The sequence below is a fragment of the Rissa tridactyla genome, chromosome 3 (genome assembly GCF_028500815.1).
Source record: "Rissa tridactyla isolate bRisTri1 chromosome 3, bRisTri1.patW.cur.20221130, whole genome shotgun sequence".
Classification (NCBI taxonomy): Eukaryota; Metazoa; Chordata; class Aves; order Charadriiformes; family Laridae; genus Rissa; species Rissa tridactyla.
The window spans coordinates 23,980,971-24,005,112 of record NC_071468.1 but is presented as its reverse complement, the minus strand read 5'-3'; the positions used below and the strand labels follow the sequence as shown (position 1 = coordinate 24,005,112).

The window sequence follows — 24,142 nt, the reverse complement described above, 5'->3', positions numbered from 1 at the left end:
TTTTTCATACCCAGTTAACTTTATATACAGTTAGAGTATAACGTGACAGTAAATTAATACCCCTCCATTGTCACCTGTTCAAAATGCATTGGAATATTCAGTATGTTTTTTCCTATTTTTAAATCTCCATCAGAGTCTGTGTGAGAACTGGAATAAATAAGCAGCCACGTTTTCCCATACTGGAAAAGTTCCAGAAGGGAAAGGGCTCTTGACATTACAGAGCTAAAGGAGTTTTCAAGACACTTTCTATTTCCATACTCGTTCTTTTGTATGCTAGGTTGCCTGCCATTATGTTTATGTAATTCTGACAGTGTTCTTAATGACACACTAACAGATTGTAAAACACGCTGCTGGCATTTACTTGTTTTTTATATTTTTAAAACAATGTCCTTCATGTAACAGTAGTTAAGCGCGGCAGAAGGACATCATTAGAGCCATGGTTAAACTGTAATTTACACCATTAGGAAGGCAGGAGCAATTTTTATTGCCTGGCAATTTTCTTGCTGAAATATTTGGACCATATGGCTCAATTTGTGTAATAACCTTAATTTCAGCACCCTTCAGGTCTGCCTCCATCTCCTACGGAATGGTAAAATGCGGTTTAGCAGAAAAGGCAACTGTCTATACTTAGAGAGTTGAGATTAATAACATGTCACGTCCTGTTTTTGGTGAAGGAATTCGAACAGCAGCCAGATGGTATCTCTACAAATAACTGTCAGGGGTCTTGATCTAATCAATACAATGTATTAATACACCTCCCTTCGCTGCTTCTCGAGGGGCTAGCGTGCAACATCTGGAAAGATTGGGGGGACCGCCAAGTAGAAAGCTGATCCTTTTCAGAATCAAACTGAGCCCAATTAATTTTTCATGTATACTTGATAACTGTTTCATAATGAGCTATGCGTCTTGACGGAGTTAGGGTTGGCGGCATGAGCCGCTTGTGCTTCCTATCCCCATTCAGTCCACTTACAGAAACCAACCCATTAATCAAACTATCTGGCATAAAACTGAAATCTCAGCTCAGCAAGAGATCAATAACCATCCTTAAAAAAAAAAAAAAAAAAGCAACAACAAAGACCCTACCACTGAACAAGGCTATAGTGGGCAAAAGTATCCAGGCATGACATTAGTAATTACTTTAACAAAAACCAAAACTCAGAACCATACTCACCTGACAGGCACCTATAACATAGAATTTAATATTCGCTTCCTGTCAAAAAGTAACATTTAAGTCCATTAAAAATACAGTGCCATTCTGCTTTCTAGATACAGAGGCCATCTGGCCCCTATTCACCATAATTGCTATTATAGTCTCAAAAATAATATTTATATAGTGCTGTAAATTAAAAGACAGACAGCCATTCCCACTCCCAAAGAGTTTTCTGTTGATAAACTCATGTTTTAGCAGTGTGCAGGAATTGGGGTCTCGCCCCCTAAAAAAAGAGCGTGGCAAGATTATACATGCATTCCAGTGCTTTTTGTAAAGTCTGAAAGGAGGAGAGAGAGAGGTCACTTGGCAGGCAGAAAATGGGAAACTGCAACAAGCATAGGGGAGATGAGCTTGAATGAGGCTGTGAAGCTGAGTGATGGGAATGGATTCAAAAGGGAGCAGTAAAGAGAAAGGACAGGAGGTCAGCTGAGAATACTAAACTTATCTTGCGTAGGACACCCCACGGCTGTTTGATGAGAATGACTTTGGTGAATGTAGACCTGGATTAGATTCAAACGGAGTCCCCAGTGGTACCAGGCTCTATGTTACATTACCAATTCCCATGAGTCATATGGCTTGCTCTGTTTTTTTTTTTTTTAAAAAGAGGTAGGATTCTGTTTATTAAAGTTACCCATTGCTTGTTAAAATTCCATATGAAATATAAGCATATGACATAATACTGCTCAGCAAATTTGAGTAAAAGACCTTATCTGTGGAGGGGAGTGGGGCAGGGGGATAGGATGGGGGGTAGAGAGTGGTCTTTCTAATTATCAACTGAAGAATTCCTGTATCTGTAGCTTTTGGGGGCGACCCTGGGGATTTTAGGAAGCTGCCCTATGACTTTACCAACAAACAGCGTTATCTTGGCATTGCCTGATACATCCACTTAAGAGTGTTGGTTAAACGTAAATTAAAATCTAGTCAAATCCAATTAAGCGTTTTTAAACAGATATCTAATTTGAAAAACAGCTGTACATATTATCTAACGAATTTCCATCTCCTCCTTCTCCATTTTTATTTCCTACTTATATAAGAAAAAGCATCTGGAGCTTACCAAAACCTTGTTTTTAAAGCAGATTTAATGCAGTCACACACAACATGGCACAAAGGGAAGAATGTCCCTCCTATTATATCTTCCTATCAAATTCTACTTAATAAGGTGAAGCTTTGTGGGGGTTTCTGTTTTGTTTATTTTATTTTTACAAATTAGAAATTAGTGCCTGATTAGCTTAATCTTATTCTCACAGCTGAAATGCAAGACTTATAGAAAAACATGGCAGACAAAAGCATAAATATAAAGCATATATAAAAACATATATATAGAAACAGCATATGGAGCATTTATACAATCCCATTTTAGGCATTTGCCTTTAGGCTTTGTCACGTGGTCACCTATTCTCTTATGACTGCAGGTGCCCAAACTAAAAAGATTACCACTTCCAGACTGCTGCCCACCACCATCTTTCTGTCAGAGGGTACCATCTTTTAAATCTGCCAACCTTCATAATTGCATTGCGTGGGTTAGGAAAGGCCAGCTGATTAATTAGCTTCAAATCAACCACCTTCTTTTGCCTGACACATGCCAGTAATAGCACACAAGTGCACTAAAGGAAAGCAGTCTCATGTGAACGGCTGCAGCCCAAGGACAGTAAATGTCCATGCCTTAGGTGTTCTGGAGGTTTCATGGTCTATAGAGGACATTCATGCTCCTAACGAGGTTAGATACCTTAAGTCAGACACTGTAAATATCCCTCAAAAGACCTAATTCTACATGTGTTTCACTCATCAAAAAGAGACGTATGTAATGGATGAAAACTGGATCGTGCAAAAGGAGAAACCCAAGGATAAAATACACCAGGTATTTCCAAACAGGTAACTAATTTATGTGTAGAAAAAATTACCTATTGATCCAGGCACTCTGGTCTAGAGTGTGCGATTAGGCATGGTCAGACATAACCCTATCAGTGTTTTCACTTCTGGTCCAAAAAATTTATCAAAGGGCAAAGTTACGTTAACTTCACATTGCACCCTGAATTAGGGAGAAAATATTCAAGAAAAAATGCAATGAAATAAACTCCTTTGCTGTAACCTTCACTAATTCAAATCACCAGTTGCCTGACAACATATTAAGACCTCGCAGACAGCAGATAAACCTTTCCCTACTACCCCACATCCTAACTCGCAAGGATTCTTTTGTTCTTGGCAGAGTTCCAGCAGGGTCTAAAGCCATGTTTCTGTGGCTGCCGAAAGCATCCATGAGACACTGAAGCGGCCTTGGTTACAGCAAGGACGGTACAAATAGAAGAGCTGAAGCCTCTCTCCTACCGTTCTCATCCAGTTCTATTACTACAGTACTTCAAAATCATCAAAGTTGTGCAACAATCCATTTCATCCTTTCTGCTCTAATTAGGCAATTCTACATGTCTGTCTTGATAGGTGGGGCTTACTGAAGCACTTAATCAGTTTCTGGAGGGGCATCGTAGTGCCAATCCAAATGCTTATTTAAACAGAGCTGTAGTGCCAAATCCAGCATATTCTGCAGCAGCATGGAAACAACAGAATCTGTGAGACACAGATTGCCTCACACAGGTTTTTTTTTTTTTAGAAGCCTTCAATGTGAAGGAGCACTTGTCCTGTATTCATCCTGTGTAAGCTTAACAGGTCTAGAGATTAAAACACGGGAAGCATTTTATATTATTGGGCTTTCCTGGCAAATAAAACAATTACAGCAATTCCAGTACAAGCCCTTCCTGAAACTGTGCTAACGAGGCTTTGAATCTTAAAAACTGTATTTAAATCAAATGATTCATTTGCAAACCCATCACATACAGCACACACGTAGTAGGTGTGGGTCATTTCATTGGAATTAGAAAGCAAATGTCTCTATACATGAGAGGTCACCAGTTGTTGTAAGTTAAAATCTTTTCACTGTTAGGCATAATTAAAATACTCTAACAGTGGTTTCAGTAATTTAAACATTGCAGTATTGTTGTAATATTTTTCTAGGCTTCAAGAATTCACAATTGTTTGGTCCAATCAAATCTGGGAACACTGGAGAAGTTATCACCCATCAAGGTAATTACTTTCAAGTTGAAATAATTACTCCATCAATGTTAATGGTCTTTCAACTTCAATAAAGCACTCACCTGCCGATAATCACAGCTAACCTCTTGCTCTCATGCAATTCCCTCTCTATTTAGCAGGTTATATTACAGCCGTTAGAGTGGTCACTTGTCCTGAACAGCTGCTGAATTTCACTTTGATCGGCTGTGAACCATAAAAAAATTAGTCATCTGTGTATGATTTCCCCCTAACCCATAAGCCCTTGCAGAGCTAAGGATATGATCTTTTGGCTGTATTAGGGCACTGCTGAGCAGCCATCTTGTTTCTGGTTGTGGCTACTTCCCACTCACTAACAGCAGCACAGTAGCCTAATTAACTTTTGCCCTCTGCTGCCGTTTACAGCTTTCATTCTTTGCTAAGTAGCACATCTTCTCAATTTATGGTGTGTGCAGGGATTCCTCCATTTACCCTCATCTTGTTTTCTTAGAGCGCAGTCCATTTCCCAGGCATCTGAAATAGGCATGTATAAAAAAGTTTCACTGGTGCCTCTCTTTGGCGTATTTTTTCTTATTCTTGTGGCAACTATCTTCATTCCTTCTTCTATAAGGAAGTGGAATTGTACAGTCCTGCATACTGCATTACTGAATAGTGTTATGTACAAGGAAGGTAATAACTATGTGGTATCTCATCTCTAATGCTGCCAAATGCTCACTGGTCTATACGAGGGAGCAGAAATGAAGGATGACACACGGATGTATTAAGTATTTCTGAATGTGATGAATAGAAAGGAACTAATTTTGGATGCAAGATTCCAGATATCTGTAAAATCCTACATAGGAGGCGTGTATATATGGTAGTACTGGCCACTTAAGATTATTGCTGATATATTTTATATGGAGTTTTTCAGCAAGTAAACTATTTATTATTTCTACTCTGGTTATATATTCGATATACAAATTACTGTCTGGTTATAAGAACATAATCATGCAAGCCAAAGCCTCATCCTCCTACCAAAGCCTCTATTATTGTTGCTATTCTGCAATACGACTACAGATTTTCCTACCACAGATGAAGCATCTGCCAAGAGGAACTTGGCCAGTGTAGTTATATACCATCTCCCAAATAATGTAAGGTAAGCCAACATGTGTTCTTGACTGTTAGCATAGCTGCATCCAAACCAAAAGCTTTGCTGGTGCAGTGATATCAGCTAAAAGACGTGTTAATTTTTTACACCCCAAGCTGCCATAGCTATGCAAAAAAAGCCTTGTGGGATTAATTTGGCCTGAGAGCCATATACTGCAAAACACATTGTGAGTAGACCTGTGCTTCTAGTTAGGCACAGGTGTAGGACTTCCCAGGAATATAATGCTTATACCTATCTCTTGCATCCTGTAACAGGCACATTGCACTTTTAGTTACTCTCTCCTGAGGTGGATTTGAAACACCGAAGCCTTGATTCTACATAATAATAATGAAGGTCACTGCCCATAGCAGGCATAATTTTTCTTTATAGCCCTCATCTCTGGATGCCTTTCCTTCTCCAAGCACATTCTAACAGGTACATATTCTTAATTTTTTGACTCGTCTTCTTAGCTTTGAATTCTCCTGCTCATGATAAACCACCAAATCCTTGATATAATTGTCACGGGAGAAACAGCATTACAGACCCAAAAACCACCTACCAAGAAAAAGTCCAAACTTACCCACAGTTTTACCTCACAGCAACATTTGCAATACAACAGTTAAAGAGCTGTGATGCTTTGATGCCATTTGGCAGGTACTGGCTTTATAATGAAATCAGTTCTGGGTCCTATGTTCACAAGCTTAAGCCCTAAGTTCACAAGAGTGAGAAGCTTGCTTTGACAATCTGGTCACTTTATGCAGATTTCCGTAAATGAGAACTTACTGTCAATCCATTCCTCTATAAACACATCTGTCTCATGTTAATGCTGTCAATAAGACACTAAATATCTTTCTTGCTTTAGAGGGTTAAAATGAACTGGGAAGGCATTGCGGGAGATGCTTGTACTGCTGTAACCAGTCTTGACTTGACTTTGCTCTGCAAATAAACCAGAATGTCAGTTTAACTTGCTGTCACCTAACATCTGTCACTACACTCCTGGCCAAACAAGCTAGGGAAATGGGTGACACTGCTTTTCAACTGCAAAGCATCAAAATGGCTCACATGTACTTCACTTGCTTCTAACGGTGCAGGGAGATCCTCCTTTCGTTTCAGTGGCAGCAGCTTTTGCTCTCAGAACTCAGTTCTCATTTTTATCTCCAGAGGCAGTGTAAAATTTCAAGGGGTTGGTGATAACCTCAAGGTACTGGACAGCCATACCTTTGACATATTAATTCAAATACAGACTAATGCACCTTAACTGGGGAGTGAATAGCTGCATTTTGGGAAAGTAGAGTGGGTAAGTCTGTCAAATGGTTTGAAAACCCAGAAGATGCTTCTCATTTGGCTCTGGAAATGGACAGAAACGAAGCTGTCAAATCAGAGCAGTCCGCAGGGATATTAGCAAGAGCTTAATTTGTATCCTGCAGTGTCACAAGGACCATATTTCTACTTTAGGTTTTGGTCAAGCTTTATGTCCTGTGACAGGCAACCAGGGAGGAACCGGCAAAAGCAAGGGTGGGATAGGCTACTGTGATTCTAGCACTGCTTTTTTTTCTGGAATAATCTAATGGGATAAGAATGGAGTCTAACAGATTAAATAAAGGACCAAACTCATTGCTCGCTTAATACTTTAAGTCTTGCTTGTAACATAGAAGCTTGTGTGAGAGAATGACTAATGGCATATCCCACGAGGGAGCTCCGATAGAGATGCTTTAGGAGATTAAATGATTTAGCCTAGTACCCCTGAAAGCTATATTTTAAAGGGGCAGAAGTTTAATCATTGGAATGCTAGTTCCTTCAATAAAATTACATTTTAATTAAAGTGTCTCATTCACAAAGCTACAGTTAAGGGTATATCAGCAATTTCATGATAAAATTCTGTTTTTAAGGGGTTATAACTTTGAAAGTTGGTGTCCAGGTTTTTGACCTGTGGGATAATTGACCTGACCTCCTGACGATATCTTTGATAACAGGACTCTCTGCATTTTATGTCAATAACTGATTCAAAGCTTTAGATGTTCTGCTGTATTCAGAAGAGGCAGGATTCAGATCTCAGCTCCTTGGCATAAATCAGCAACAACTCTACTGAGTTAATGTAGTTGTAACAGCTTAAAGTGAGTGCAACTGATGGAAGAGCTCTGCAGAAAGATTTCTCTTGAAAGGGTAGTATAATATTTAAAAACAAAAAAAAGGTAGCAAAAATAATAATTGATAAATGTTCGTGACAAAAGACAGTAGAAAAAACATGCAAGTCAGCTTCACTGCAATGCTAGTAGAACAGCTATACATTTGCTGCCAGAATGTCATTTTGATTCAGGATAGTGTTTGGGGAAAATAAAGGATTTTGGAGCCAGGAAAATACTAATTCAGTAAATAATAGCTTGTTAATTTAAAAGGTTTTTAACTGATGCTGTTAAAGAAACACACTGTGGCAACATTATTTAAAAGGTCATTTTGGTAGGTTTTATTACCCACAATACAACCATCTTGGACATTTTCTGTTGTTGTTGGCATGCTTAGAAGACATTGCAATGCATGACCGGCCAGGTCAATTCCGATGCTCAGCAACACATTCCATGCTGCTGAAGCACAGTATTAGGAGAAGCCCTGTCATTTTGCTGGTTTTGAAATCTTAGGTGTTCCATCACAATTATGATTGTGATTATTTTTTTAAAGCAAGTTAAGGGAGTTAAGTACCAAAATCCTACTGAAGTTCAGGAACTTTAAAATCCCAATCTACTTTTTAAAACCTAACATACTGTACAATGCAACTGTAAGATTACTGAGCTGGAAACTTCTCCCACCTTGTCGTGTCAAGATTTGATTAGGGGAGTTACTTAAAGGTTGCTATTGGGTATTTCAGAGAAAGCCCTTTAGGATCCTACTTGAATGTCGAACAGATACTTTGTAACCCAGGTAATTAAGAATTTAGGGGATTTCTGTTGATATTCAATACAAACATGGCCTATAAATATAATATAATTTAGGGAAAATTCTAGGTTTATGAAATTGAGGTGACCCTGCTGAGGAAACCCAACCTTATTACAACCTCATTAAACAGTTTCTGAAACTTATTTTCGTGACACAGACAAGTACAGCAGCTATCCTAATATACATCAGTTCAGTTCCACCACCTATAAGCAGTCTTTCTATAGAAAGACTAGAATGTAATATATAAGTGGGAGGAGCAGTATCAACTGCACAAACCATAACCACTTCTGTCACTGATTTACATAACATTGTTAGTCAGTTCACAAAACAACACACCCTTTCCGAGTCTATCCTTTCACATACCAAATAGAAATGTAATATATACAGACATTCATGTTTGGAAAGTCCCTTGAAGGGAAAGACATGTTAGCAGTGCAAAGTAACGTTCTAACTATAAGTACATGTAATGAAAGTAAAAGTAGATCTGCTTTTATTACCGATGAATTGTGAGGGGAACGTGCAAATGCATTGCATACATGAATTATGTAATTACTAATGAATTCATTCACTTTGTGATTCCAACTGAATTACAAAATTAGAATATATACAAGGAGGACTGATTTTGTCGTTCTTTGTGCAGATCCTGTGAAACTATTTTGGCAGTCAGACAAAAGGCTCAGGACAGTATTTTCAGAGCGAGGCTGACAAAGTTCAATGCATGTGCTCAGTTCCTCCAGACATGACCCATCTATGCTTTCGAGTAATCTACTTGCCTCTACCAGGATTTAGATATTGATGTGAAATATTTCAGTCTGCATTGAGCCAAACACAAAATTTAAACCAACAAAGCTAATGGCAATTAGAAACCCCACTTTTCCAATCAGTGTTAAATGAGATTTTAAAATACCACAGAGCAGAGTAAAAACAACTTAAAACTGGTTTTGTCGTCCAGTTCTTACCATTACTGTTAGTGCTGTAACAGCTGGGATGCTAAACGTTGGATCACTGCGTTTTTCTTGATAGACTACTCGATACAGAGAGATAACACCATTGGGAGAGACCGGCTGGGTCCAGTTCAACCGCACTGAGTATGCACTTGTTGGTTGTGCCCAAGGGGCTCCCATGCCCCATGGGGCAGCCTCCAGAGTTTGGGTTGAAGCCCACAGGCTGTCCACTGACCCCACAGAATTTTGAGCTCTGGCACGATATTCATAGAGAGTAAAAGGCTGCAGAGCATCAGACGCATCAATAAATTCCAAAGCTCCTTCAGCCCAGATGAACAAAAGCAGCTCTTCTTGACTTCCCACAGGACGTCTGAAATTAAATTAAAGGCAATATGTTTAAAATTGAAAATAACTAAAATAGTCCTATGGTAATAGATCCTGAAGTTCTAAATTCAACCTGTACCTCAGAAAAATACAGAACTTATTTCTATACATTATACACACACAAGGAACTGCCTACCTATCTTTGCACCTTAAAAGCATTCCTCTGAACTTGTGTTAGGTGCTGAATAGTGAAGAAGAGATTTTTGAGGCAATCATTTATTCTTTATCTAGAAGAATACTATAAACGTGTCAAACAAGTGTGCTGTCATAGCCCATTGTAGCAGAATAGCAATACAAAAGCATATTGTCCATTTAGGATAGAACACATGAAGTATGAGACTTAAAGAATTTAGAACGTGAAATTTTAAATCCATATGTAGTTGTTAAGTAATGATTTGAATTGCAATATGGATGCAAGTTTTCGGCTTTTCTGAAAATCAAACTATTTATGGAGGTACTCACCTCAGGATCCTTCATTTATGGAAAACTTAGGACCAATTTACTTGAGAAAAATGTTACCTAGTGAACAAGGGATAAATATTCTATTATGCCCTCAAAAACCAAAGCCGTGCACTTTTAAATTCTGGTTTGCACACAATATATATCCCATTTGTTCTTGCGAATGGAATAAGTAATCCCTTGTGCATAAACATAGCAGAATATGCAGCTCCACCACAAAAACTCATTAAAATATCACAAGTAGTGCTTTCTGTAATAAACTACGTATTTTTTCCAATGCTGCTTTTGTTTAAAAATGCAAACTTAAGATACATGAAGACAATTCACTGTATAAGTTTTTGGCACAATGGGTTTTTATTTTTGTACATATATATCTCTCTCTGTATGTATACACACATATATATATGTATATATATGTGTATGTATATATATACACACATATATATTTACATATATATACACATATATATTTATATGTATATATAGCATTCCTACTACAGATCTGCTTATGTTGGACCTGGTGATATTCTGAGTATCAGAGGAGATTACAGATGATCCTCAGCCCCTTTTCTAATGTGGCCCCTTCTAGTACATAATTTATAACAGTTGTAATAAGGCAAGTACTCATCTTCAAAACTGAGTTATCAAATCAATTCTTACACTTGGCATAAAAATGTTTGTGTGAAATTAAGTTGGTTACATTTAAACACTGTGATAAATCTCAATGACGGTTGTGCTGTACTGCACATGAATTTAAGTATTTCCCCTACTCTTCACAAGAACCTTGGCCTTTGCAGAATGTAAAAGCACTTTCACCCTCCATGCCAACAACAAAAACCAAATCACATTATCTCCCACTTCTATTGCAAGTAGGGCAAATTTGCAGAAATAAAATTGGTTTGTCTGACTACTGGGTGTCATCATCACTCCACACACACAGAAGCTGAAGAACATTTCTTTGGCAAGTGAAAATCTGTATTTCACAGAATTCTGTCGGATTTTATTTTGTTAGATCAACCCAGGAATTACTTTAAAAATATAAAATCCAACAATTTCTTGAAACTGATAATCTTAGCTGCTTGTAATAATATATACCCAGGTATTTACATGCAAATATGAAGACTATAACAAATGCACGTATGTACACATCTGTTTATTCATCCTTTGTGTATATGCATATATAATGCACATGCAAATACATTCTTTTCTTATATGAAACTAAAGAATTTTTGCTAAACTCTGAGATAAGCAGGCCATATTGACACTGTTTAAAAGCGTTAAAGTAGGATTTTAAAAAAATAAGAGTTTTGAGGTACAACGTCTCTAGTGTAGTGAAATAGTTAAATTATAAGACGTGTTGATTATAAGATTATAAATTATAAGATGTTAAGAATTGGTTGGTAGAACTGGCTGAAGAATGGCAGGTAGAACAGGAAGGAAAGATTCCCTAGAAATTCTCTTGCAACAAAGTGTCTGGAAGAGTTGGGGTACAAAATTCCCCACTGACCTTAAAATTCCATCAGCTATTTTTATTACGCTTCCCCATGCTCTATTGTAATGGCAAATTAAGCCTTATGCAGAACCCTCCCCTAGATGCTGTTCACTGACTTAATGCAAGACACATAATTCTGAAAGGTGAATCACTGTGTCTTTCTCCTGCACCTAAAAATATAGTCTTTTCCCTGTGTACTCAAAAAGATCCCTAAAAAAACTCTGTAGATAAGTGAAAAAATAATATATTTTAGTGCAATAAAGTCACATTTAATTTGCCTTGTCTGACCAAGCAGTATGGCACTTAAATGAATACAGAAATTTATGCTTTACAAATTTTTGAAACTCTGTGATAAACAGTTTTCTCACACTGAAAGATCAAATATGCCACCAACTGTAAGCTCATCCACAAGCAAAGCTGTGCAATGTAGTCTGGTTAAGTATTTAGATCTTATTACTGCTGAATATTTAATGAATGAAACTTATGGTTAGGTAAATGGTTCCATCTGTAGTGCTAAAAACCAGAATATCTTCATGTATGAATAAACTTTGAACAGAAGTGGTTGAACAGTCTGTAATCATTTCAATCGTTTTAAGATTTAAGATTCAACTGCTCATTTAACTGGAAGTGTTTCTTATGTACAATGAACTGCAAAGGAGAATAACATTTCCAAGAGCTGGAAGCTGTCTCTTAATCTGCATAGTCTGATTTGCTGCTTACATTCATTTTAAAGATGCTCAGATATTTTTATAAGGGCAAATTCTCCCTGCCCCACTGCCAACCTGAGCCAGATGATATAAAGAGGAGAATATAATCTTCATTGTGACAGTTAACTATAGAGCTGTATGCAGAGGACTGCAGCAACGCTAACTGCAACACTCCCCCCTCAGGTTTCTTACATGAAAGGAGACTCAGTGAATCCCTGAGGTCTTGCAGGTCAACCCAAGAATATTCTTCACGTTTACCTTTCACCATGCAACAAAAGTACATGTTTTAGCAGTGCCTCCTGTTTTCCTTACCAGAGTGGTAGTAAGCTATTTCTAGAAACACTGCGAAGTCCTGGGATAAAATTCAACGATCAGGGAGTCATGCTATAAAATGTGTGGGAATAACGCAACATCAACAATGCTCCCCATCTACCGTTTCACATACAATTAAACAAAGCAGCCTCACTTACCATTTGGCTTCAAATCTACATTAATGTAGTTTGCATTTCTATTTTTTTTTTACAAGTTTTGATGTCAAAAAGTGAACAAAAGGTATTTGAGATTATTGCATGTAATATGCTAATTTAGATCAGGTATTATATCAATTACAGGCATAAATAAAACCCTTCAGGAGTTCTTATACTCAATGACATATCCATCCATAAAGATTCTTATATTAAACCATCTGCTAATATATGTGCCTTGGAAGCTGTCTTTGGTGAAGCTCATGGCTAAGGATATAAGGGTAAGCAATGCATTAATCGTAAAGAGTCAGTCTAGAAGCCTCTGTGCTGCAAATCACCACAGTCAAAAGCCACTGAGACGTCCTCTGTCTTAAATTGCCTGTTGATTTTTCTGCTACATTTTCAGCATCGGGGCTGTTCAGCTAATGAGAGCTACATTACAATCTCACATATATATACTAAATAATATAAACTTACCAAACATGACATAGACACCTTGACAGAAATTCAGACGCTCCCTTAACAAGATATGAACCAAACCACTTATAATTTTGCAAGCAATATTTCTTTAAGAGTCATCTTATGTGCATCCTACACAGTGCATGCTGGTGGTCAACAGAGAACAGTTCCATTACCTGATGTGACCTATATCTTATTAAAATACAGCAAGAAATACATCACCTATTTCCATAATATTATTTTTCCAGACTACCAATTTCTGTGGTTGTCACAGGGATGTTATGTAATGATGAATGGGAAGGGCAGTAGATTGGGTGATCGTCTCATGAACCAGATCTTTTCTCATTCACAATCTCTTCTAAGTTGTGGTTCTTGCTAGAAAAGTTTTAAAGCCTCTGTGTTTAGTACTGCGATATAAATCAGTAATAAAATGTCACCATCTCTTTTATCATAAACTAACATTTTAATTTTTTGGTTTCTAACAAAATGGCTGCAAACTTGCAAGTGCTTTTATGATTCCAGAGGAAAGCAAGAGTCCTGCCATTTTAATGCAAAGACCTGCACACACACTAGCTCCCCAAGCATTCCAGGTTTTGAGTTAAATGAATTTATTTTGGTGGTGATGCAGTAAGGAAGAGTAACATGATGAAGAAGAAATTACATGCCATAACCTCCCATAGAAATACTGCAGTCTTGCTGCTATAACAATGTAAGGCTATGTGTGGCTACAAAATGAAAAAGAACTATGTGCTTACATCCCATTTCTGATTTTTTTGCAGCTATCTGAGAAAGATTTGATATTGTTGTTGTCTAAGCACATTTAAACTTCAGCTGAAATAACTGCCAAGTGATTCATGCCTATGTAGGTGAATATAACGATTGTATCTGGAGCCCCAGTGCGCCATTTTCATTTCACTTTAAATAAAAAACAAAATGTATCTATGTCAGTCAGTGCCCTTCTGCTGTACTCAGAGGTATCAAACAGGCTACAATTATGATTGTGAAGTGATTGTGTCACATTGGAGGAAGGTTTATTGCTTTTGAGTCTGCTAGGCAGTAACACATTCTGTTTCATATTACTCTTTATATCATTGTTTGGCTGTGACTAGAATAATCAAATGCCATCAAATGCTGTCAAATTCAATTTACAGTATTTTTCACTGAAGCAGGCTTTCTGCATTATATTTCCTGTTTTCCCTTTCTATGGCTGCCATGGAATAGCGGCGGTAATCACCAGCTTTATTTACAAAACCAACAGACTGAAGACATGTCTTAGGCTATAACATACACTTTATTTCTCTTTATACAGGGGAGGGACTTGGTGTTTTTTGATCAGACAATTAAAAAAAAAGCAAACAAAAGGATATTTCAAGAGAGTGGGAATTTTTAGAGACTACTAATGTGTTTAAGCAAAAGTGAATTTATATTAATTATCACTGCTGATTCCAAAAGGTAATTTGATTTCCTGTCTTCTCAGTCACAGCGCCAATATAATAAAATGTACCCAAACTCTTTGTGGGAGGCTAGGTTCAGCCTAGCTCGTGTTTGCCACACATACTTAGAGTGGGAAAACCAGGAACTTCACAATTTAAATTCCTCTCCAATACATGGCTTGCGTTTTATATTCTCTGACTTTCTGAAACTCTTAGAGAAAGTCCCTTCAGCAAGCTTTTAAAAAAGGATCAATGGGCTCAGCAGACATCAGTGCTCTGCTACTTTGGTACTTACCTAAACACAGCTACCTACATAGAAAAATGGTCATGCAGAGCTTACGAATTTCCTCATAGTGAGTGAGGATACGTCAGTCAACCATCTAGACAGGGCAGCTGAATACACACCCCGAGGAACATAAATAGATGCACTGTAGCCACACTCCAGATTACTTATTTACAAAGGGGAACATTAGTTATCTTGGAAAATTGATCTGTTTTAGGAGCCTAGATACCTTTTTTGCTTTTAAATATCTCAGAAATGGTGACTTACTCCTGTTTCCATTCCAAAATTCTCAATTGTCTATCAGAGGGGATTGAAGAATGTACCTAGTGGTCTGGGTAAACAGTGAGAATATTCATCTTACAATTTTTGTGTGTCTCTCTGAATTTTTAAAAATGTATTTTCACCTGCTTTTTGTCATTTGTAGATCAGGAAGATGATTCTTGTCTCAGCTCTTATTCTCAACATCCATAGATGAGCATCTTACCTTAGTATTTGACTGGCAATATATATTTTACCATATACTTCTACACTTCTTTTCACCTCCTAGTATAACACGGAATAAAAAAATTAACAGTTCAAATAAGACTAAGAATCTGAGGTGATAAAAGCATTTACCTGTAAATAAAGTAGTTAGTAACGATGCCGTTTGGTTTCTTAGGCGGTGCCCATTTCACTTCTATAAGCACAGATCCTATTGCTTTAACGATAGGAGGACTTAATTCTCTAGGAGGTGCTTCAGCAGTTCTTGAATATGTTTGACCACCTGCTCCACACGCACCTACAAAACCAGAAGTTTGCTCAGTGACGAGAACTTCTTCCTCAACAAAAAATACAGTAGAAGCAAATGAATGTCAAGTAAAGAAGCTCCTGATGAAATGGTGCCTCATTTCATTATTAAATACTCATTTAAATTACCGCAACTTCATTGATGAATTTACTCCTGATTTTCACTAGTGCAGGTGAGGAGAGAATTGTTTCCAAATGGTCATTTTAAAAAGACTTATTTCAATAGGATATTGAAAATTTCCATTAAAGTCAAGGAATTTTGCAATATTTGGGCTCTTCTCTACTGTCTTTATGTTTACCACTTCTTGGTGAACAGTTACAGAACTGATTTTGTTCTGTATGCACATTTTCAAAAATTTTTAAGCTATTTGTGAAGAGCTTTTAACAAAATGGCACGTATTACTTAAAATACATTTTTTAAATCTCCATTTAAAATATTCATGATATAACATGGAGAAATATTTAATTCATTCAGTGCTAGGCTTTCTTTTTACTAGTTAAACATTTGACTCCAATGTAGGAATAAGGTTTTATCTGCTTTGCTGAGTTGAATCTGTCTGGAAAATCTCCATTCCCTTCCAGTCACAGAGGCGAGTCTTTTAAAATTGTCTTACCGTTCTGGCATGCTTGTATTCTTATCTCATACAGGGTGTAGGGATCTAGGCCATCAACAAGAGCAAAATGTGCACGTCCGACCGGCTTCACCAGTAGAGTAGGACTGCTCGCATTTAGTAAAATGTTGTATTCCAAAGGCACGTTGACAAGGAATATCCCTGTTGTGAAACACAGAAGAACCAGTGATTATCTGAAATACTAACAACAGTGCAGGACAACTTCAAAGAGGCATTCATCATATGCAATTTTAAATGTAAGCCCCCTCTGGAGGTTTTTGCCTACTGCCTCTTTTGGAAACTACACCCATTTAAATATAAACTGGAACAGATCCATTTGCAGATCACAACTGGAAGACAGACATTACAGTCCTTAGTTAAAAATCAAAATTCAATTCAGTCAATGCCTATGTTGCAATTGCTACTTCTGGGAAGAGTGACCTTATGACTGGGAACCAGGCAGCTTTTATTTCTTTATTTTGCAGGGGCAACAGCTGCTAAGCACTGTTGTTGAATATAGAGTCATTTGATCAAAAAAGTGAATTGCCACCATTCAGCAAATTATCCCTTTTTAGCCCAGCAGCAGTAGCTGAGTGTAGGTTCTTAGCCTGCTTTACCAGTAAATCACAATACACTAGTTTGAACCAAGAAACATATTATTTAATATCATTTTCTTCAACTAAAACTATCAGGTTTTAGTTTTTGTTGAAGAAAAAACCCTCAATTTTTACTATTTTAATTCAAACATTTTCCGCATCTATTCCTCTTCCTATGCTGTCAATTCCTAATTTTCCAGTTCTCTTGATAAGCTGAAAAAATCAGTTTCTCCATGAGAACAGGCTAAGCCATATGCCGTTCCCTCCGAAGGATCAGCAGAGGTTCCTGGGTCTTCTCTTGTTTCCTCCCACATGACCTCTCGGGGGTTTTTATTTGGTTTGGTTTGGTTCTGAATTAGGAAATGGGCACTAGGCTTTTTATTTTTTGTCTACTATAGACTGTTCCACATAGACAGCAGCAATTTCATGAACCAAGAGAATAACCAAAGAGTGTCTCTTCAGTGTGTTTCCTTCATTCTGCAATCACATAAGGCACAGTCTTAAGAAAGAACAAAGTACAAAGTAGACAAGGTACCTTTCTGAAATGAGTCAAGATGTATTGGAATAGTAAGAACACATTTCTCTTTCCACACAACATGTACTTCAGATGTTACAGAGATGTCTTTGTGATTGCACCAAGAACCAGATGCCAACGAGCAGTTTTGAGACTTGTCCAGATCTTGACAATCTTTCCATTCGTAGCTTTGGAAAACAACTCCGTTCTTTCTCCTAATTGTGGGTTTGGTCTTTTTCTGATAAAGTATCTACATTGGTACTATCACCCTGAAGCTACAAAGAGCATTTTTTTCCCCTGTTGTGCATCTTTTAGATGGATTTTTTTAGCTAAGTATGTATGCGAGTATACATATTAACAAAAACAAACAAACAAACAAACAAAAAGAGCTTACAAGAAATCAGAGAGATTTCAAGTTTCTTTGTGGTACTATAAACAACTGATATACTTTGGAAGATCGCAAAAATCTTTGAATATCAAGTTTTTACGATTCTCAGAAGAAAAAGAGGACATAAAAATACCAAAGAAATAAGATGCCGCTACCTAATTAGATGCTAGACAAAGGAAATGCCATTACACTAAAAAGCTGAAGAAATAGCCCTGAAGTGGAGGCATGACTTCAATTTTATTCAACTGCTCAGCTTACAGGAAGAAAAAAGATGCTGATGGAAGAGGTGAAGGGAGAAGAAAATGCAAAAATCCCACTGTAAAATTTTCCTTTTTCAGTATATAAGTTTCAAGGAAAACACCAAGATCTATTCATTAAGAATGGAATAACAGAAATACAACTTTTGAAGTCATGCTGGATGTTACAGAATAAACCTCTGGGAGGTGATGTCGAAGTAGATGGCTTCTGCAACAAAGAAAATTATTTTTTGTTTGTGATATATGGAAGAAGAAATGCTCTGGAAGACTGCACTTGAGTGTGCATTGTATAATTTTACCAGTAATTAAAAATATTATTACAGCTAAACTACTTTTTTTTTTTTTAATTTTTCTTTTTCTTTCTCTTTCTTTCTTTTTTTCCCCTAACAACTGGAGTGTCTGTAAAGGACACAACACAAGATCCAAAAGTAAGAGCCTGAAATGGTAGACAGCATGTCACATAGAAACCTTTTTTTAATCTCGCAGTTAAGGTCCTCTTCTTCTCCAGTCCTGACAACAGACCAGATATTTCAGCCAGAAAAACCCACTATCTTATGAAAGTGACACATAATTCACTTTTGTCCATCTGATCAGTGCATTTATTCTAGGCAAAATTCACCTGAAACCTTTGAAATTGGAACTACTCAGAATGCTTGATTTCCCAAGGAAGATTAAATACAAACAAGGACAGTTGACTCCAGCCATCAATATGCAGCAAAGGACACGTATTTCAAAATAATTAACCTATCCATGTCCAACATTCAGTCTGTATCTCAGCAGAAATGCTAAAAAAAACCCCAAACAACCAAAACGCAAAATCTTAATGTTCTGTTAAATGATGTAATATATTAGGAATGATACCAATAATAAATATGCTCAGGAGAAAAAAATATTCTCAGGGAGTGAACATGAAATTGAAAATAAAACTAAGTAAGCATCCCGAAGAATTGCAATATGCAATGGAAATCCTTCTACAATCTTATGAAATTCATCGAATGCTAAGATCAAAGGATCACTTCAGAATCTGAAAAATAAAAAATATATAGTCATACAACACAGAAACTTGTAAAAAACCCCTTTCTTCCAGAATAGCCTTCAGCATCTGCAGCCAGTCTGAAACTACTACCTTGTGTGCTCTGATGACTGAAGGAAATGAAATGGGCATATTTGTTAAAGTCAGCTGGGAAACCACACAACTTGGTTAGTTCCAGAGTTCATAAATTTATGTCAGAATAAAAGGAACCGTAAAAGCACAAGTGAACCAATTTACCTTAAGTGCAAATGGCAGTTTTGTTATTTGGTGTCAAAGTTACCATGAGCACAATGACAACCTGCCATAACACATTTTCATGTTCACTAAAGAACAAGGATTTAGTTGGTTAATATTCCCAGCAATACTCTTTTTCATAATTTACAACAACTAGATGCTGATAGGTTATTTAACATTTATGAAGTTAAGATGTAATCAGAAAAACCCTGATTATCTTTACAAATAAAAAAGTTAAAATATTCCACTCTTTTTCTCTGCGACTTCATTTCACAGCAGGTGCACATTTTGCAATGGGACAAGTCAATCAAACTAAACCTTGTTTTTTTTGTGGGCATATTTGGCTAACATTTAATGGACAATTCTGTGCAAAACTCTGCATATTAGGTGCGACAGCTCTGTGTACTTCAAAACTAGGGTAGTTCAAAAACAGAATTTGCAGCACAAGATGCTTAGAATTGTGAGAAAAAAGCTGACTGGTCACCAAAAGCAGACTGGTCACAAAAAAATCTGTTTGAAGTCAATTGCTGAAAAATTGTTTAATATGATGTGAAACCCAATCACAATTAAAGTAAAATAGTTGAACTGTTTCACTTATAGTAAACAAATACTAAAATAAGAATGTCATATCTTTTATTTAAAAACAAGTAAGAGTAGAGTTATATTTTAATATTTAACTTCACAAAATAAAATGATTTATTTCACTTCCTGAGATTACGTATTTACACGAAGCTTCAAATATCCAGATATCCCATTCAAGTATTCCCAACAAGACTCCAAATATAGTAACAGCTGGAGACACTGACTGCTTTCAAGATGCAGAACTTTGGACATTGAGCTTGAAAAGCTTGTCCTACAGTGATGTGCATTAAACAATAATTTACATGAGAAAACAAAAATAAGGAAATATAACATTGGCTTAGCAAAAGTCCAAACAATTTGTTAGGCCACCAGTACAGGAGAAAACAGGTTAGCTGGGGAAGCTAAAAGATCAAGCTAAGAGACAAATAAATGTCATTCAAGTACCAAATTTAATCCCAAGAAGAATAAAGTAGGAATCCAGACATGTTACACAACTTTCATTCTAACTGATAAGCAAACCCAGAGGTGGATGAAGTAGAGTGTTACAACACGATGGAAGAAGACATTTTAATCCAGATGATTAAAAGCAGGTATCCTAGGAGCAGAGGACAGGATCCTCTTTTGAGCATGTTCAGCTTTCATGGTATCACCAGCAACTGAAGATATCTAGAAGAATCAGGCCCCAAGTGAGGACCAGCGGGGTTGTCCATGAGTCGAAGTGCAGGATGGCTACCTGCCTACCTATCAATAACATTTATGGATATGCCTTGGAAGAATTATGCGGTGAGGTTTTTTTCCATTCAACTTTTCTGTTTCCATCCATGGCGCTAATAGTTGTTCCATAATAATTGTAACATATCCTTCTGTAGCATATCAGTGAAATGTACCGTACCTTTGAGGTCTGTGCACTGAGGCAACGCAACACAAGATAATGGGATACCTATTTCAGAAAATAAAGTCCTATTTTCCATAGTGAGTGAGGTGTGTCAAATATTTTTTCTGAATCCATCACTTTAACCACTATTCGGCCACCTTGCTATTTAGCTAAGTCAGGAGTTTTGAAATACTACATATATATAAAGTCGTAAGATTTAGATACATTACAGATGTTGAAACATTATAATTAAAGCCATCCAAAAAGAAGGTCTGTAAAATGTGATGCCCATAATGAATCATGAGGGTGATTATTTGATCCAAATTTATTACAGCAGATCAGAAGATAGAATACCAAAGCATCCCTGATATCCACAGGCAGGAAGACGCTATGACCAACTACCCTCTCCTCAAAACTTGTTTAATAAAAAGCACTTCTTTTCATGGAGATTATACCAATTAAAACAAATGTCTCATCCAAGAGTGGCTGCTAAGCCTGACAATCCTTATAACAAATGCTGCATTCTGGGTTTATAAGGGAAACCTATATTATCTCAATATAGGCTATTGTGAAACACGGATTCACACACAGAGAAAAACAGAACAGAAAAAGCCCTGATGGGGCTATTTATGCCAGCACAATGGCATAAATAAGGATAAAAAGTTGTAGGCTCTTTAGGCTAATCCTACCAAGCTGAGGATGTATGTGGCCCCAGACGTCTGCATGCACAGGACCTGTTAATGGGATGTATGCGATCTGGAAGATCAGAACCTTCAAAATAAGCCTCCACCTGCATCTCCTGTAGACTTCCTCTTGGGAAAAAAATGCAAGGAGCACAAAGGTCTCAGAATGAGCATGAAGCAAGGTCAAGAATTAATTTCCTAGCTTCTGTATTTACTTACACTCTGCACACAGGGTTTCTCTTAGTAGCATTTAGTAACATTTCTCGGCTGTTGGTACTGCCTATTCTTGTAAGATCCTGTAAGTGTCCCTGAGATATTCTATAAGAAGAATAGCAACTTTTGTTTAAAAACTTTAATAATTGGCCCCACAACGAGAACACAGAGGGGAAGGGACTGAATCACCAATTATCCACTCACCAAAATGAGATAAGCGTTCAAAGCTTGTCCCAGTACCTGGGACATGTGCCTTCCTCTGACTGGGCAGAATGATTCCTACAGCCATGTGAATACATCAAGCCTGCATCCTCTACAGACCCACAATGTCCAGCCTTCCCCTCACCCCTCTGATCGTGTGGTTTCAGGAATACATGAACCTTTGTACATGCAACCTTAATTGATACATAACCAAATGTACTACACAGAGCCTGATTCTCCTTGCAGGCTTGTAACTTACTGCGAGTAACAGGAATTCGAGCAGCTGGAAAAGAAAAGGTCTAGAACAACAAGGACAAGCGTTTCTGGGAAACACCCCACTCTTTGCAAGCCTATGCTATTCCAGTATATTCTTATGTTTTAAATCTATTTATAATATTGCTGAATATTTTGTACTTTAAATTATATTTATTATCAAAACTATAATGCAGCATGAGTCACTTTCCAATAAAACCAACGGTAGATTATATGCCATTCGAATTCACCTGCCTTCTGCTGGGTTCTAAATCCTTTCAGGCAGTAGGGGGAAAAGTTTAATTTAAGATTTTAATCTTTTTCATATATTATAGCATTTCTATAATGGATTTTGTGCTTCTGAAAACTAAAAGATTGACAGCTCAGGGTATTATAGATTTATTAATCATTGCTTAAATGGGTAGGGTGAACGCTGCTAAGCACTGCCACAATACTTGCAATCCCAGCCTTGAAGGCAAAATATTTTTTCTAGGTGACTTTATTTTTAATGCCAATTGACTCCACTGTGACTGCTATGCAAGGAAAGAACACATTAAATAATTAGGAAGGGGAGACATCAAAAAATTCCCTGGGTTCATTGATAAAACACCTATCGTTGTTATTGCAATATGCAAACATCTGAAGTTTCTAAAAAAAAATTGACCTCATTTTAACTGAAAAAAACCAATATGTAGAAACTGGAAAAAACCTCGCTGGAAATGACACGCTAGACAGAATGACACACTAGACAGAAAATTGTTCCTTTACAATGCTCTCATCATCTCACAATAACTACAGCATATCATTTTTATAACATCAGTAAAGTACACCAATCACTTAAGCTATGATCTGTATTAATGAAACAGAGCACAGTCTCTCATGTAAAAAGATGCTATTATTCAATTATTCCTTCGTAGCCTACCTCTGTAGCAGGTCAAGACAACATGGTGATGTTCAGGAGAACAGTAACAAGAGGAGAAATATTTCTGGGTCTTTGCGGACCCACCTTCCTGCAAGGTAACATGTCCATACAATACTATGGTGCTTTGGCGAAAAAAATGTACTCAATCAGGTCAAAGCTAGTACAGGATCTCTGTGTCACACTCTTACACCTTTATTTAAAGGAGCTCAACATTGCACACATGCAGGACAACTGGACATTTTAATTGCCAGGATAGCTATCATCAACCTAAAAGGCTGGCGGGTTTCCCTGTCAATAACTATGGTTAGTCTGAACAGAAGGAAAAACTTATTTCAGTGTAAATTTTTTTTTCCTTAATACTTACACTCAATAATAGTTTACAAGATTAAATTAACATATGGATTTTTGATCAACTGATCCTGACAATACCCATGTTGAGTATATAGGTCAATATTATTAAAATAATATGTCTCTAGGAAACAACGAGTTTTAGATACTGGTTATTTAAATCACACAAACGCTAAAAGCAAATACAAAGAATAAAAACATCAGAACGATTCAGTTGCCTGCCCGAATATACTAATTTTTCCATCCTTTTATTTTGCTACAAAATACTACATAGAAATACATTTTTACCTGGCACATCCCAAGCTAGAAATATAGAATATGCATCAATTACTGTGACATTATATGGGACACGAATTTTCTCTGGTGTTCCTACTGGTGTTTGTATAACATATTTATCACTAGTGTTGCTGCCGCCCCAAGTGCTGGCTTCCAGCTGGTAAACATATCTGCGCAAACACAAAAAGATCAGTAGACACTATGGTTAGAAGCTTTAGGCATATCAGTAATAGAACATTTCCATTTTCACCAATTTAAAGTGAATAGACTATACAAAGAGTATTACAAACACTGCATTAGTGAAGATTTTCACCTTTAAGTTTTCTTAATGCGAGAACAGTAACTCTTTACTTACCATGATAATTTTAATACTAAAATTCACATTAGCTTACATAAGAGACTCGAAAAGTGTCAAAACCA

General features: G+C 36.9%; 1 protein-coding gene across 1 annotated transcript in view; it reads right to left on the bottom strand.

The window, feature by feature from the left end:
* The window catches only part of USH2A (usherin), a 392,064-nt gene that overhangs the window by 44,400 nt on the left and 323,522 nt on the right, over nucleotides 1-24,142 (bottom strand). Inside the window, exons 57-60 of the mRNA XM_054195462.1 lie at nucleotides 23,735-23,892; nucleotides 16,353-16,511; nucleotides 15,568-15,730; nucleotides 9,287-9,641 (exon numbers count right to left, since the gene is read on the bottom strand). Of these exons, the coding sequence (XP_054051437.1) occupies nucleotides 9,287-9,641; nucleotides 15,568-15,730; nucleotides 16,353-16,511; nucleotides 23,735-23,892 (835 nt within the window). The remainder of the gene's footprint in view (nucleotides 1-9,286; nucleotides 9,642-15,567; nucleotides 15,731-16,352; nucleotides 16,512-23,734; nucleotides 23,893-24,142) is intronic.